Source organism: Alexandromys fortis, unplaced genomic scaffold (assembly GCF_014885135.2).
Source record: "Alexandromys fortis isolate MF-2015 unplaced genomic scaffold, M_Fortis_MF-2015_v1.1 scaffold_16, whole genome shotgun sequence".
NCBI lineage: Eukaryota > Metazoa > Chordata > Mammalia > Rodentia > Cricetidae > Alexandromys > Alexandromys fortis.
Window position 1 is genome coordinate 841192 of NW_026067893.1, and position 17594 is coordinate 858785.

Here is a 17594-nt window from a genome sequence, read left to right on the forward strand (position 1 = left end):
CTGCATTTTCTCAAATAACCAGCACAAAAAAAAAAAAAAAAAAAACAAAAAAAAAAAAACAAAAAAAAAAAAACAGGAACATAATCTGATTACAGAACATTTCTTCAGAAATGGAAGCACTTCTGAACTAGTCCTATACTCATCTCCGTCTCCTTGCCTGTTTTTATTGTCATCACACGGTGATATTTTCAGATCTTTTCATCATTTACACGTCTCCAAGCCCATCATCAGAACCCGTACACTCTAACAACTCAGTAAACAAACTTCACACCACGGATGCTGAAGCTGGATCCCGGCAACCAGATGGTGAGTGCCTGGAGAACAGGAATCAGATTGAGAATCACAGGAGGCCTGGAACACAGTGAACACTAAACTATTCACAGAACAAACAAACAAAAAAAAAAAAAAAAAAAAAAAAGGAGCGAGGAAGCGAAGGAAAGAAAAGGGATTGATTAATGCAAACCCTGGCGACACCATCTACCATAATTCTTGAATGAAGTCAAGAAAGAGACGGTGAGGAAAGAGCGGGGCGAAAACAAAAACAAACAAACAAACAAACAAACAAACAAACAAACAAACAAACAAACAGAATAGCCTCCTCTTGGCAGAGGAGCCTAGGCAAGCTCGGCTGTTGCCTGGGCGACCACAGAGCCAGAACGGTCGCAGCCTATTGGCTGAGCCGCTTCAGCCAATGAGAAGGCACGATGTTGCCGGGGTTCTAAGATGGCTGCCGAGCCCCTGCTTCCCGGCCGGTAAGTTAGGCTTCCCGAGGCTCGAGTTGGCGGCCGGCTTCGTGGCGGGCGGGCGGGCTGGCGGGCGGGCCTGTCGGGCTTGGGTTCGGGGCACGGAGGGCGGCGGAGGAGTCTGGGCAGCCAGGCCGCGCAGCTCCTCGGCGGGGACACCGGAGCGGGCCGAGAGAACTCGGCCGCGCCGGACGCCGCTCGGCCCCGCCGAACGCCGCCCGGCCCCGAGTGGGCTCGTGAAGTGGCGACAAGGGTCCCTGTCCCGTCCCAGGCCGTGCGAGTAGGAGCGGGCTCGTGGGTGCGCTCGGCTGGGTCGGGGAGAGCGGCTTCTGCTGATGAGTGCGGCGAGCCCCTCGGCGGCCCGGCGGGCTTTCTGACGCCGCTCCGCACCCCGAGGTGGCGCGACCCTCAGCGCCCCCAGAACCGCAGAGCTCCAGGTTGTCAGCGGGGAAGGCTGCACCATTTTAGAGCCACCCTGGCGCGGGCTTGAACTTCGTAAGTGTTTGCACGGTAGCGAGCATTGCAACAAGGTAGAGAGGCTCTGGGGGGCGGGGGAGGTAGTTTCTGTGTCCTGTCTGTAAACAAACATTGTCTTCGTTCAAACTCACCCACTCTAGGAAAGGAACAACAAAAAGAAATACTGCTAAGTAAATAGTGTATGTGAAATAAATTCGAACTCAGGCCCGCTTGTTTTCTTTCTGTGGTGTTTTGAGAAAAAAAGAACACATTTTCTAGCAATAAATAAGACCTTTACATTAATGTTGATCTTTTAAGCCCAAAAGTACGTAAGTTAACTAATTCCAAAGTTCATGAGCTAATTAAGTACTTTATTATGATATTACAGGTTAGACTGTGGTGGTTATAATTATTTCACAAATAAGATTAAATTTAGATATCCGTGATTATTTAAAATTGAAGACACAATTTGTGATAAAACATGGTCATTTGATGACAATGCAGTTTAAATTCTGGCATATAAGAGACAGGAAATGCTTATCCATTGAGATGTTCAGATTTTTATCTTGGTTATTGCTTGTAAGTAGTTGGGTGGTCTAGAAAATACATTTCTGGTGTTTCTACATGTGATTCTCAGTATGTTACTTGCTGTGATATTTTGCCTGGTTTTTCATATGTAAAAAGTGCAGAAAAATTATTAGTAAATTTTAGCAGTCTTATAATTACAGCCTAGAGTCATTGTTTTGGCCTGTCTCCCAAATCTTTGTCCCAAGAATACATCGCTAACTTTGCCCTCTAAAAGTCCATAATTGACTCCACTTTTGTAAAATAAGCGGATCTCAGTGATTTAGGGCAGATATTAAAGGGTTGGTGTTAATTTCTAATAAGTGTCGTGATGAGGATCAATGCCTGCCTCTTGGTTTGTGTGCCATGTGGGACATGGCATGCTTTGTTTTTTTTTTCGCTACTGCTTTGTGTCTTTTGTTGTAACTGGGTGTCCTGTCCCTTTTCAGTGGCCTGGGTGCACAGCCTCTAAAAGCTGGTAACCTTGACTGGGTTGTGAGTTGAGGAGAGAAACTGCATTTACTGACTACACATCATGATGTAAACTACATTCACATCAAAGAGCGAGGCTGTTCTGGGCATCTGGGACACTGTCAGTATTAAGACAATAAACATTTCAAAGGTGTGAGACATCTCCGTGGTAACTGATCACACTCTCACTTCAAAGCTTAGTTAGGATGGAGACCCAGGCAAAAGCTGCTTAGGCTGGAAGTCATCTGAGTTTCAAGCCTATTCTTGCTCTTGTAACTGGTGGTCTCCAGGTCTGACACAAGCTAGAACTTCTGTTACTGAGATTTGGCATTGCTATGGTTTCTGTATTTTGAGAGATGATATTTACTAAACCTTTTTTTCATATTTTATAAAAATGAGGTTGTATAGTCAACATCTCTGGTTAACAAACGAAGGATAACGCTTCATTGGATTTAAGTTTTCTTACCTAGTGGTAGATGATGCCATGCTACCAGGAGGAAAATAAATAATTTTGATTTAAAAAAAATACTGATAATTAGCTTAGTGAGTTCCAGTGCATTCATTATAAAACTTTGTAAAAAGAAAGAAAGAAAAGAAAAAGAAAAGAAACAAACCCACAGATTACCAGCCACCAAACCACTTTGTTTTAAATGATTGTTTTCTGCCAGTGTGTGCTCAGTATGGCTATGGTTGTTTTTTGAGGGTGAAAGAAAGCCCTTTTTGTTTAGACTTGGAACAGTGCAGAAATGCATCAGGTCATAGCAAATGATGCCTGCCCAGAACTAAAAGATGTGTCTCATTTTGTACACAAAATCGTTTGTAGGATGGAATAAATCATAACTGCAGTGGTGATGAGTATATGGAATGAAGGTGATGTTTGAAACGTTGCAGAAAAGGGGAATTGTAGCTCATTTACATCTTCCTTGAGACTATCATGATTAAATTAAATATTAGTTATAGGCTAAAAATTGAAAGCTTACAAATTAATTCATTAGCTGTGCTATGGGCCTGGGTATAATCTACATAGAAGAATTTGCTTTCTTTCTGTTTGTTATTCCACGTCTTTTGAGATTGGACGAGTGATTTTTCTCAGAGACTAATTTAGGATTTTCTCCCTTAAAATAAAGATATATATCCTGAAAGGAATGAAAGAGACACTTCAAAGAAATAAAGAATCTCCCTTCAAAGAAGCCCAACAGGAGTAGCAGGCGGCCAGGGAACCATATGAGTGACACACAGTGATGGAAGCAGCCTCTCCATATTGGCTGGTTTACATTGGGCTGCTGCTTTAATGGACGGCTCCATTTTGCAGACTCTTTTCCAGGAGTTACCTGTGTTTATCAGCAGAAACCTGAATCTCCCTTACCTCTGTTTATGTTTTCTTTTTGTTTTGTGCCGCCTCCCAATATCACAGTTAACTGATGTGTGGTTTAAGATTTTTAAGTAGTAAATTTAAAAAATATACTTTATTTGAATTTTTTTGTTTTGGATTTGGAGGTTCTTTTAACTTTTCTTCTTTCTTCAGATACATTTACTATACTATGGAGCTAGGAAAATACCATATTGAGGACAATTTTGGAAGCCGTATGAGCAGTAGATAAAGTAATTTTGAAAAAGGTCAAAGAGCCATGAAAACTGGATAGCTGTCTGAAAACTGACAAGGAAAAGCATAGCTTCTGTAGGGTAACTGAGACTGCTCTCTGTACGGAAGCACATGTGAGTGCCCAGCATGTGGATTGTGAAACTCCCAACATACTGAAACAGAGCTCTGCTTGTAGGGGCACATGCTTTCTAAGTGCAGGCTGAGTGACATTTCCTTGCCATGGGGTTAGCCTTGCTCTGTGAGGCTACAGATCCTGTCGTCTTTTGTGTGCTTCTGTTCCCAGACTCTTAGAGAATGTCTAGCATGCAATAGAAAATGCCATGGGTGTACTTTCTATAGTAGACACCCAAGCATGCTTTAAAAAATGTCTGAAATTTGTTGCCGTTTCAGTACCCTTTTACAGATAATGACCGTAAAGATGTTTTGGAGGCTGTTACTACTCCACTTGCCCTAGTGGCCTATTTTACCGAATATCTCAAGAATCCCTTTATTTCAACTTTTAAAATATACACACCAAGTTCAGGAGTAGATTCAGGTTTTATAAGGCTGAACACATATAACTTGGGTCTTTACTTGGAGTTGAATGTAAATTCTGGATAGAAAATTATACATAATGGTTAGAGAAGACCTTTATAAATAAAGCATATTAATATGTGAGTTCCATTAATGGTCTGGTAATCTGCCTCTTGTTTTATTGCCCTGTTCAGAAGCCAAATACCAGGTTTATTTTTAGAAGCTTCATGTCAGGCTATGGAGATCAGGGAGGAACATGATTTATATCAGCTGATAAATGAAGCATCACAAATATCAGAAAATTTAGAGGTATCTTACGGGCCCTACTGTCCATATTAGGAATTATAAAAATGCATTTCATGGCCACAGAAATAATAGCAAGAGCCAATGCACATTTGTGTTTTGATGCATGGTTCAAGGTTATTTAAAAAAAAAAAGATTTTCACCACCAAACATTCACTGAGCCCCTAGAACCTCCTGAACTGAATGCTCTGGAGTGTTGTATCTCATTTAATCCTCAAGATAATCAGTGTGATTATCTTATCCTGTGCTATAGTGAAGAAACCGAGGGTCAGAGTTGTTACCTGATGTTGTTCTGCCTAAGTGGAACTGGAGTCAGGAGACTAGTTGGGGTTCTCGTAAAAAGCCAAGAGAGTGTTTCAGAAAATCAAGTACTGGTAAACCTGGCCAAAAAAAGTACAAACACAAACCCCTTTTCTTTAAATCTGAGAGGAGGTCCTTACAAGAAAGCAGACATATGTAATTGAGATTAATGCAAAGATCCCTGATACCTGGGACCTGAAAAGAATGGGGTTGGTTTTCTTCCTAGAGTAATTTCAAAATAGGACAGGACTTTGAGCAAGACAGCTTTCTGTTCTACTGGTCCTTCTGAGTGACGACGAATCTTGAGAGATGTAACTGTTTTTGGATTCAGTTGTATGAAAAAATAGTCTGTGCTATGGAAATGAAATGAAATTTTCATAATCTTGGGAATGATTACACTAATTCTAAAAGTCATTTTCATGAAATTTAATGATTATACTAGTGGGCTATACAGATACTGTTGAATGCTGTACTGAGCTTTTGTTTCCCAAGTACATAATATTATTATTCAGAAAAGCTGAATTACATTTCATGTGGTTTATTTCGGCAGTGTAAAATCTAAAACTAGGGTGTCTTTTTCACCTACCACACCTTTTATTTACTAGTAACTTTTTACACTTACTTATTCTGTGTGTGGATGTGCTTGCATACACACAGGTGGAGGTCAGAGACATCTTACAGGAGTTGTTTTTCACCTACCATGTATAGGTGAACTCAGGTCATGGGGTTTGGCGGCAAATGCCTTTACTTGCTGAGCCATCTTGCTACCCATTCTACTGCACCCTTTAAACATATGTATGCAACTTAAAGTTTTTTCTTTGTCAGCCTAATTCTTAGACAGTAAGCCTTTTGAAAGTTAAATGTGCTTCATATAGATGATGCGTCCACCTATTTTGTTCGTTAATGAGTACAACACAAAGCACGGTATTTTAAGCATTAAGCTGGCTGTGATGTTTCATACGTGTGTATATATAGCCACAGCACTTAGGAGGCTGAAGCAGGAGGATCTTTAGGAGTTCAAGGCCAGCTTGGGCTCCAGAGTAAGGCCCTGTCTCAATAAAAGAATGACAAAATAAAATTTAAAAAAGTACATTGTTTTAAATTCCTGCAGAGTGTGTTGTTAAGTGTGTGACATTCTTGAGCGGTGTGTGCTTTACTGTTACTGTTTCAGTTAAGCGGAATAACCCACACTTTAGAGAATTAATATTCTGCTTTGTCTGAAGGTGTATGTTGTAACATACTTAAACTGTTAGATAATTTTAAACTTTTTTTTCAACTTAACACAACTGATTTTAGCTATTTTATATGGAGGATTCATCTCATTTTAGATTTTAAAGTTTAAATTGACTGTTCCTCAGTCATTGGTAGATATACTGGTCTCCTGGGATATCTGTTAGTGGTTTTAAAATAGTTTCTGTGGGTACTATTTGAAGTCATTTTTCCCTTTCTCCTTCTAGAAGAAAAGATGTGGAGTGGGCTGTTACCTCCTGGGCTAAATGAAAGCGATGTTGAGTCAGATTCTGAAGATGAAGCCACACCAGAGAATCCAGAACTCAGAGAATTTAATTTACAGGAAGATGAAGCCACACTAGAGAATCCAGAACTCAGAGAATTTAATTTACAGGAGGATGGAGAGACTGGCAGCAGTAGCCAGCCAAGGATGTCAGATTTCCCAGCGGGCCAGCCAGAACCGGAAACAGAGGCTGGTGCCAATGCATATGAGAAGTGTCCTTCTGGAATTCCCTTGAACATGTGGAACGTAGGTTTCCTTGTTATTGTCAGGAAAGTGCGTGTTTCCAGAATTCCCTGAACATGTGGAGTGTAGGCAAGTGTGCGTGTGTCCTCCGTGTCTGTGCATGTTGTGATGGAGCAGATAGCAGGGGCTCATAAGAGCTGCTGCTCATTTAGCCATTTGGATACTCTGATTCTAGTTTTAGTTTACATAAGTAGAAGAAGGAAAATGTCATAGGATTATCTGCTCTACTTTGCCTAGCATGGCAAATGAATTTCTTTCTTTTTTTCTTCATTTAATTATAAATCACTTAGTGTCATTCTCTGTTATCAAACAGCTTGTGTTAAAACAAGTGACTATCCCAATTCACCTGAGTTGTGAGGACTGGAGTATGTATCCCAAGAGCAAATTCCTTAGTTGGTGACTTTAGAAATGGCAGAACATAAGGATTTTACTTAACACATTTTACATGTTAAAATGTATGTTAATCTTTAGCACACACCCATACTATTTTTTTCTTTTTACATAGAAATTTCAAGAATTGCATAAAAGACATTCTGAACAGAAAAATTCAACATCAAGATTCAAACAGAAAAAAAGAAAACGCTCCAAAAAAGGTGTTTATTTTTAAATTTAGATTGTTAGTTGTTCTAACTCTGAATTGACTAGTTGGGATAATTTCTTAAAACATGATTTTTAAATAATAGCTGAATAATTAAGTATTCTAAATTCATTTTAGGCAAATTGAAGAATGAAAAAGAATCTCACAGGTGGGTGGAATTTAAACTAGTTACTATTCAGCAGTGTTGTGGATCTTTCTAGATTGCTGTATTACTTACCTTGATAATGATTAAACATGAAAAGTAGTCATTGAAGTGTAATTATTGCAACTGGTTAAAAATAGTCAAAGCAAAAAGAGTCATAATTTGTCTTAATTTATCGTCTTAGTGAACAGTCCTCAAATGAAACACAGTGGAAGGAGCTTACTCAGTACTTTGGAGCCAATGATAGATTTGAACCGCCGGTTAAACAGAAAAAAGTTGAGAAAGTAAGATCCATTTTCTTATTTATCTATTATTCCATCATATATTAGCTAGCAGGATGTATTTGCTGTTAACCTTGCCTAAGATACTAGTTCATTAATTATATAATTAGAAACTGTGTTCTAAAAAGATGCTTGATAAACAAGTGGATACCTAGTTTAAAACTCTTCCGAAGAGTAAGTTGTGAAAGTATCATTGTGAGAGCCTCACTCTTTTTGCCTTGGGTGAAGAAAGCTGTTCTTGCAAGAGGCCCTTTCACTGAGACCTGAAGGGTGGTAAAAGGCTGTTTACATAAATAATGGCCACTAGGAGGCTACGGAAACAGGTGAAGACCCTCAAGGAGGGGTTAATGTGAGAACTTTGTGGGTTTTGGTGAGAAGGTTAGACTGGCTGGAATGGAGTCAGTGAGGAAGAGTATAGCTCAAGACTCATGATAATCTTACAGAACTGCCCAAACTGGGTGGCCTGGGAGCAGGTAGGAAATGGACTTTATTTACAGTGCACTTGGATTTTAAGAGAGTGACAGGATCTAAGTTAAGTTAAAGATTCCCTGTCTGTTATGGAGAATAGATGGGGATGTAGCAAAAATAATGAGAAAACAGCAGACTAGGCACAGGATAGTGGTCTGTTGACTGACAGTAGTGTTGATGACGATGGAAAAAATGTGTGAGTGCTTTCATGTTTTAATGTGAAGGTAGAATTGTCATGTTTTTCCTCTAGTGAGTTAGAAAGTTGAGAAAAATCAGGAAGAGAAAAGATTGAGAGTAGACCTATTCACAATTCTGTTTGGGGCATAAGTGTGAATCAGAATACAAGAAAAGAGTAAATAATTGCTTAGTATGAGGTGGGGGCTCAGAGCAGTGTCTGAGCCTGAGGTATTATTTATAGTTGTTACTCTTTAGAAATTAGAAAAGGCCTTGAAGGAATAACGCACATATTCATGGTGGGGGTGGCCAGTGGTGTTGGGAGAGTCTAAGATAATGAGAATCCTGTGTTCCGAGGTGGGGTTAGAGGCCTATGGGAGCAAGTGGGACCTATGTGTCTTGTGCTTCCTTTAAGGAGATACCTTTACATGGATCACTGCTGAGTACTATGTACCTAAAGACCTTTGCTGTTTTCTGATTGGTTGGTATTTCTCATGAAAAACCTCTCATATTAAATACTTAATTAGGTGGTGATATTTCACTGAGAAGATTGTAAATTAAGGGCCTATCACAACAAATTTTGTTTGTGTTATGTTTGGAGTTTTGTTCTGTTTGAGATGAGAGGTCTGGTTATGTTGCCCAGGTTGGTATTGAATTCCTGATCACAATCAAGTGATCCTATGGATTCAGTCTATGACTGAGATTATAGTCAGAGCATTTTTCATGTGGCTTTTTCTCTCCAGTTTTGCAAAGAATTAATTCCAAAATAGTCCCTATTACACCAGGTACTTGGCCCTAGGTTCATTTTCTGCACCTACTACTGAGCAGTAACCTTTAAGCAGATACAGAAATAATACATTTCCCACAAATCCCAGTGGTAGAGTTGCAAGTAAAATCTGAGTCATAAAACATGTGTCAGTATATGTCCTTGTTGTTAGTGTTTAAATTTCCCATAACAAGCAACAAATTTTCCTACAGTAATTTTTGAAGTTTCCAGGATGAAGATGGGGCCCCACAACATCAACTCAACCTGGTTTTTATGACGTCATGAATATTTTTTTTTTCTCTTTTCTACGCGCTAATATGAGACCTGTTTTTTGGTACCAACTGCACAAGACAATTTCGAATGGTGCACATTTTTGACAACACTCTGGCAGGACCTTCTCAAAGTGCTCAGGGACTAGTTATAATTTTCTTAGGTCAAAGGTTAATTTGGGAATTTTACCATCATTTGCTTTCACAGGAGCCCCTAAGGAGAACATCGCCCCCATGTCAGCTTGAAGCAATCTTAGAGGACGACGTCCCCTCTCCCAACAGAGTTTGCCCTCAGGGTTAGGGACATCTTTTAGTGGTTGGTTTGGGGTTGAGGGGATGGGGAGATGTTTTATGGAATTAGGGGTATGTTCAAAAAAAAAAAAGGGGGGGGGATTAACTGGTTTGATGGGATGATTGGTATTTGTGAGTTACTGTTTTTAGAAAATTGTATTGGTACTGTTTTCTGTATATTGACATATTGAATATTGAATGTGAGTGTTCCTACCTCTATTTTTGTATAAGAATATGCTTATATTGTATTGATACATCTACCATATCACAATGTACATTTCTACCTCTGATACTATTTATGTAATAACATTGTTTACATTTGATATGTAATGACATTGTTTACAGATGAAGATCATTGTCTTCATATATTGCACAGTTGTTTATTGTTTTAGTCTTTAAGTTAGATAGATATTGAGAATTATATAGATTAATAGTCATCTAAGTTTGTCATTTGTAATTAGACTAATCAGGTTCTTTAGATATATAGAGATTATACTCAGTATAGATAGATAATCTTCAACCTCTTTGGAGAGCTGTAGAATATGGCCTTTAATATAACTCAGAGTTTCGTGATAGTGAGACACAATTGCTCCTGGCAACACCGCTCTATTCCCGAGAGAACGTTGAGCACCAAAGACACTCCACTGGGAGCTTGTCTTCTTGGCAGAACTGGCCTTTGGGTTAAGAAAAGCCCATACCTCAACCACTGACAGAGATACAGAGCGTGCATCAATGGATACAACAGGACTGTCATATCCTGCCAAGACAGGGTAAGATAGTTTTGAAAAGTTCCTTGCCTTTAATAATGGTATGTCAGTTATGTTAGGCCTTAGCCAAAGTTGGTTGACTCAACATTGCAAACGAGACTTTGGGTGATTGCCCAGGTAGTCAGTTGTCTTTGTCAATTGTTACACATTTTGGATATATCTCGTTTGTTAAGTAATATTTATTCCCTTCTCGGATCTTTGATGGAGTTGAAGATTATATAATTGTAGTTACTCTCTACATTATTTAGACTCCTTGAGATAGAATGTTTAGCAAAACTTTTGATTCTCAATATTGTTTGTTATATTTATTTGTTATTATTGTATATAGTTGTATTTGGTTTAGTTCTGTCTTATTTAGACAAAAGGGGGAGATGTAGGGATAAGTCCCACCCCTTAGGGGGCGTGTTTGCCTCAGGCTAAAGTTTTCCTATAAATTTGGCGAGCGTGCTCCCAGCGCTCGCTTCTGCTTTCCTGGTCTCCGCGGGAACGGTGGTTCTATAGGTCTATTCCTCCATTAAAGCTGTCTATATTTTGACAATCTGTCTGCATTCGCTTACGCCGTTACAGTCTTCCTATCAAGGAAACTGTTGTTGGCCAGACTTCTATTTTGCCAGCACTTATTAGTCTACAAGTAGATGTAAGCATGAAAGGAAAGAAAGGGTTTAGTAAAGCCGAGTTATTTCAGCTTCTCTTGGGAGTCGAGTATAACTGCATGCCGGCAGTTCTGCACTCACTTTCTCGGTTGGGATCATGGTTTTTACATGATGCTGCTTTTGCTGTCCTGCCGAGGTCGTACTGTGAGTCCAGCAAAGCAAATAAACTTTAAAAAGGAAAAGCAAAATGTCCACATTGGAGACATCGTGATAAAAGCTATAAATAACTTTAAGTCCAGCAGATAGTTAGGGATCTGGTAGCACTGTGTAGATGCGTAGTGCAGTGTAAACAAATATGTATTTCCAGTCTAGCATTTTATTCTCTGGAGCAGAGGCTGATCTGTCTCAATATCAGAAAGTCTTTTTATTTTGTTTTCACTCAACCCTCAAGAACAGTAAAGCAAAACAAAACTTCTTAATCTTATGACTATCACCCCCCCCCTTGGAGTCCTGCCAAGCAAAACTGGCTTAACCCAGAATGTGTATCACAACACTGCTGTCCCCTGCCTGCCAGACAGTGCAGAGAGGCTTGTATTTTTTTAAATATAGTCTTCCTAATGTTCAACACTGTTTTAAGGTGTTCATTGTATTAAATGCAGATGTCATTGTGTCTGGCAGCAGTTAATGGGGCTTGTTAGTAATTCTGTAATCATAACATAATTATTTTTAATCTATGTGGGAATTTCTTCAAAATAAATTTTGCCCTTTAATTTCACTCTAAATATCTCAAGTATTCTATAGTTGACTCAATTTTATTAGATAGCTGTCATTATTGAAGTAGTAGTCCTGGGTATGTCAAATGGATACTTTTGGTATGAAAACTACAGGTACTTTTTTTATTTTTTAGAATCACTGTCCTTGATGTTTGTATAAAGTTGTTCAACTGCTGCTGCATAGAATATCTTTTTCACACTTGTTCTTTTTGTGATAGAGTATTTTTTCCATCAGGACCTTATGTGGAACTCTAGTATATAGATCACATCGAGACCTGACTGCCTTGACTATGTTGGGAGGGAGATATCAATCATGGTGTTTTCTTATCCCCATGGTGATCTCTGGAGGGAGGGCCAGTATTAGTCTTCTGATATATTTGCATTAAAAAACAAACAGCAGGTAGGTTTAAAGTCTTACTTTAAACTTTTTTTTGGTTGTCTAAATTTTTCTAAAGTAATAAATTTAGTTTTTGATTTCTCTAAATTTTGTATGATTTATGTATATTTAACTTAGGTTTATATTTAAATGTTGTTCCCTCCTCTTTATGGAGAAATTGCCTCATTTTGCTCCTAGATATTTAGATTATATCATAATTAAGCAAATTCCCATAGATAATTTGTTTTATCATGCTTTAAAGATTGAATATATTATCCAAATAAACATTTAGCATTGAGATTTGTGGAGAAATATATTGTGATGCTGTTGGCCTTAAAGAGCTTTAGTCACAGAGATTTTTTGTATGCGCATGTGGGTTGAGCCCCTGACGTCAAGTGCCCATGAAGTCCTCACACCTGTTTGTTGTGCCGTCTTGACATCTGTAGGACAGCTTTATTGATTAGACGTCAATCGTTGTCTTACAGGAACCTGTTATATAGGTGCCCTCAGGTAACATATCCACTTGTGGGTAAATTGCCATTCCTCTGTATACCTGCTCTCTGAGATAAGTCTCACTTGAGTAAAAAGTGTGAAGAGTGTACCAAGGCACTGTTGCTGTCAATATTACCCGTCAGCTCCTGTTGGTCTTCTGGTGTGGAAGATCCTGTTTAAATCAGAAGCTACTTTGGGACCTGTCTGGAAAATCTTAAAAAGCTTGGATACTTAAATCTTGTTTGATGAGACAATTTACTGACCCAGAGTCAAATTCTTGATACTTGTATCTGAGCCCCCAAAGAAGTGTGATGAGGTGTGTAACCTGTCCTGGAAGTCACCTGATGTTAGAGATAGAGGAACCAGTAACACCACTGGGTGGTTACTGTAATCTAAATATTAGCTAAATAGTTCACATGTATTTTCTTGACCCTCATCATCATTTTGTAGTGAGCACAGCTTTATATTTACTTGATCTTAACGAGAGAACTTCTGCCGTAGAAGTTTAGAGACCCTCCCAGATTGCTCAACTCTTGGGTGGAAATTCTAGTTCATTTGACTTTCTCAGCAGAGTTTTTGGCAGAATATTTTCTTATGTTGAAGGGAGTGTTTATAGTACAAGAATTTTGCACGTCTCTTAATACAAAATTTTCATAGCTAGGCATCTTACATACCCTCATCATCATTTTGTAGTGAGCACAGCTTTATATTTACTTGATCTTAACGAGAGAACTTCTGCCGTAGAAGTTTAGAGACCCTCCCAGATTGCTCAACTCTTGGGTGGAAATTCTAGTTCATTTGACTTTCTCAGCAGAGTTTTTGGCAGAATATTTTCTTATGTTGAAGGGAGTGTTTATAGTACAAGAATTTTGCATGTCTCTTAATACAAAATTTTCATAGCTAGGCATCTTACATAGATTATGCCTATAAACTCAGGACTCTGGAGGTTGAGGCATGAGAAGTGCCATAAGCTCCCAGCCAGCCTGGGTACAGCGTGAGATCCTGTCTCAATGAAATTGAAAAGAAGAAAAAGACAAAAGTACTGTATGAAAGAAGAAAACAAACTCACTGTGTAGACCAGGCTGGCCATGAACTCACAGAGCTCTGCCAGCCTCTGCTACCCTTTGCTGGGATTAAAGGCGTGTGCCACCATGACCTTCAAGGACCCTGAACTTCTGATTCTTCTGTATTCACCTCCCAAATGCTGGGATTACAAGTGTGTGTCATCACTACTCCAGATTTAGTGCAGTGCTAGGGATTAAACCCAGGGTTTCCTGTATTCTAGGCAATACTACTAAGGGATGTTCCTCTTCTGGTTTAATTTTAAAGTGAAACTTAACCTTATGTTTAAGCTCAGCAGTTCATAGGAGTTTTCCTTTCCCTTGGTGACATTCAGTGCTGAGCTGTAGCTCTGTGTACCAGAGGGACATTAACAAGTTGATTCAGTAGAATGGTTCAATAGGTGGAGGTAATTCGGGTCTAAGAATCTTTGGGTTACAGAAGGCAACACCCAGCCTTTCCAGTCTCAAGAGCCTAGGGTAATGGAAGGGAGCACAGCTGCTGGGCGTAACATACATGTCTGAAGAGAGGATCAGTGGACAGGTTCCTAAGGTGAAAGAGTGGAGCTTGTCTAGGTGATTGGGTAATACTGAATTGAGGTATCTGGCTACCTCAGTCCTTGTGATATAAGAAAATTGAATTTGATATTAATGTTTACTTCATCTGTCTCAAAGGCATTTTGAGGAAATCTCTTGTTCTGCAATGGGAGTATAGGCTATTGTTTTAGCATTTTGTAAATAAATAGCTTCATTTCCATTATAGATTAAATATGAAGTTCTAAATGGAGAATATAAACTTCTAATTGTACTACACTCTGGGAGCTCAAGATAAAGATACCCTTGAGCCCAGAAGAAATACAGAAGCCAGAATAAGTATCAAATCCTCTGGAACCCGATGCTGGTACTGGGTTCTGAACTGGGGTCCACTGAATGGCAGCAGTATTCCTGTCTGCTGAGCCATTGGTCTCTAGCTCCAAGAAATACATTTTTATTTGTTGCACATAAATTTGTATAAATAGGCATGACAGTATGTTACCCCTTTTAGACTGAAATGGTATCATTATTTCAGTGTTACACTTGTGGAATTCTTATCTGGGGCTACCAGTGTGGGTGGGTTATTGTACTGCAACGTTCAGTGCAGTAGGATAGGCTGAGTGAGTGCCTCCTGTGTGCAAGGATTTTGGAATACTAAAAAGATGGGAAAGGTTTTTTGTTTGTTTGTTTTTAAAGAGAAGTGTGTCAGAGGCAGAAGGAACATTAATAAGATGGCACTTGTGGCTGGAGATTATTAATTATAACAATGCCATAGATGAGGCTAAGAAAGAGTTATCTAGATAAACCTGGTAGCCAGGTAGTTTATCTGCATTCTGGCAAATGATCCTTAGCTTAGCTCTTTGCATGAACCCAAATAATAGACTTTTGATAAGTGTATGGTGAGTCCTACTTAGTTTGGTAATTTCATGACATTTAGAATTTTGATTTCTTGAAGTATTTTTATGAATTAAAACATTTGCATAGTAGATTCGCACATTGGCAGGTCAGAACTGGTACGTAGATCTCAGTTGGAGTGGCACAGGCTTAGAGTAGACAGAGTTGGCTTCTTGGAAATGAAAAGAGTTGGAAAAGAGTCTGCTGTGTTATCTGCACCAGCCTGAGGACAGTTCTACGGAGGACAAGGCAGGGAAGATCTGGAGATTGTACAAGAGTAGAAAATGGCATTAGAATCATGTGGCCTAAGGCTAGAGATAATGAAGGGTAGTTAGTTGAATGAAGGTCTTCAGCTGCTATAGAAAGCAGGTTGACCACCCTGGTTCTCAGATGGGATTGTGATACAGGAGTCTTTTTATGTCAGACATCCAGGGAGATGCTCCGTGGCCTCTGCTTCCAGTTTGTTGTTTTTTGGTGGATTATGTTGTAGTTTATAAAGTCTTCATTTCAACATCAGTACAGGAACAAAATCCCTCTGTTGACTGCTGTGATCTGACAGTGAAAGAGATTTTCTTAACACTTTTGCTGTTATATAAGGAGGAGGAAGTCCAAGATACACTGTGCTGAAAAGAAGGGATAGGGGGTAGTTGTTAGAATAAAATTGTCTTTCAAGAAGCACATTCTAGACCACTTAAATGTTTTATATTCTGAAGTAACAATTCACAACTAGACCTTGTTTATATCATGGTGTCTTGATAAACCCTACCTAGTTTGGTGATTCCATGACCTTTAAATTTTTGATTTCTTGAAGCAGTTTTAGTAAATTAAAATATTTCCATAGGAAGATAATAAAATGATTGTTATTTCTTGCTTTCTTCAGTGTAGTCAGCGTAATAGCCCTGTTTGAAGATGGCGAGAGACTTGGGCGTGAGAGTGTTGAGCTGTGGGAATGGGCTGTTGATGAGAACTCAGAGTTTGTGCAAAGCTGAGTGTGGGATAACTTTACAACTTAAAGACGCATGTCAGCCAAGTTGAGCAATTTATGACTGTTTCTACCTCTTGCAAACAAGCTAGCATTGAATGGAGCTGTTATAAGGATGCAATGACAGCTTTAGTATAAGCCCCCAGGTTCTTCCATGTGGTAAGTGTTCCATAATTTTGAATCATTGCTGTAATTAACTTTGCCGTTATTAGGGTTTAGCAGTCTTTTGTTCTACACCCCCCTCCCCATCTGAATTTGCATCTTCTTTTTACTGTTAGCTTGAGAAATTTGGGGACCTTGACTAGTCACTGAATGTTTTAGAAATGTTTTATCGATAAATTGAAATTGATGCAAGCCTTTATTATAGGGTTATTGAGAGGACTGAGTGGATGCTGCATTTGCTATAGTCCTGTGACATAGTCTTAGTTAGCAAATGATTGACTTTCTTTCCTGGCCATAATTTGTTTTGTTTTGTTTTTCTTTCTTTCTAGTCAGGCCTTGAAAAGAGGATAGACCAGGCTGTGGAGGAATGGGATGTTGAGAAGGCTGAAGAGCTCAGCAACCAGCTAGCTACTCGAGAGGTAAGTCAGACTGATTCTGATTTTCTTTCTGCCCTTATTCTTTTCTCCCTTCCTACTGTTTGTTTTGAAATGATAGGTTTTGTGCTGACGTTAATGCTTTAAATTTATTCTGGTCTAAAATGTAGGCTGAAAATTATGCATAATTGATATGTTTTGTTTTGTTTTCCAAGACGGGGTTTCTCTGTAGTGTAATTGATATTTGACCCTAGTTTTACCTGGCTTCAGCAGGTTTTCTGTTTTGTTTTGTTTCATTTTTTGCTTTATTTTGTTTGAGGTTGGTATTGTTTTTTAGGTGCGCTTAGAGGAGCACCTTCATTTTCCTTTTGTGTCTAGCTCAATTGATCCTCACTGAGGACAGCTGTGCTCTGCACTCACACCCTGCAGCCTTTTCATAGTCTTTAAAAATAATGGGTCACATTATTCTGTGTATAACGTTTATACATGTGTGTTAGTGGCTAATATAAAAGAAATTTCAGAGTTATGGATATTAAGGGTATTAGGTAGAAATAGCATAAATGACAATTGTATAGCTTTGAAAAAAATCAAAAAATAAGTTGACATTTTAATATGGGTGTGGTGGTTCTTGCTTGTAATGCAAGCATTTGGGAAGCTGAGGCAAAAAGATTACTCTGATTTCAAGGCCAACGTAGGTTACAGTGTGAGACCCTATTTCAAACAAAACAGACTGACATTTTGTGAATTGTTGTATTGTGGTAAAGTACAGTAGAATTTATGCTCGTAGATACTTTGAGTGTGTAAATGAGTTACATCAAAGACACTCACAGTGCTGTGCAGTCTCTCACTTCCCGGCTCCAGATTTTTTTTTTTTTTTTTTTTTTTTTTTAA

The 17594-nt window shown here is 38.9% G+C and overlaps 1 protein-coding gene across 4 annotated transcripts in view; it reads left to right on the top strand.

Moving 5' to 3' along the window:
• The first annotated feature begins 675 nt into the window (after positions 1 to 675).
• Positions 676 to 17594, top strand: part of Fam204a (family with sequence similarity 204 member A) — a 28521-nt gene continuing 11602 nt past the window's right edge. Inside the window, exons 1-7 of one of the 4 annotated variants that reach the window (XM_050148853.1) lie at positions 696 to 752; positions 6411 to 6475; positions 6527 to 6712; positions 7215 to 7302; positions 7425 to 7455; positions 7634 to 7733; positions 16659 to 16748. In XM_050148853.1, the coding sequence (XP_050004810.1) occupies positions 6419 to 6475; positions 6527 to 6712; positions 7215 to 7302; positions 7425 to 7455; positions 7634 to 7733; positions 16659 to 16748 (552 nt within the window). In that variant the 5' untranslated portion in view covers positions 696 to 752; positions 6411 to 6418. Of the gene's footprint in view, positions 753 to 842; positions 1239 to 6410; positions 6713 to 7214; positions 7303 to 7424; positions 7456 to 7633; positions 7734 to 16658; positions 16749 to 17594 lie in introns of those variants that run through there. The other 3 variants (XM_050148869.1, XM_050148847.1, XM_050148861.1) reach the window with 3 other exon arrangements.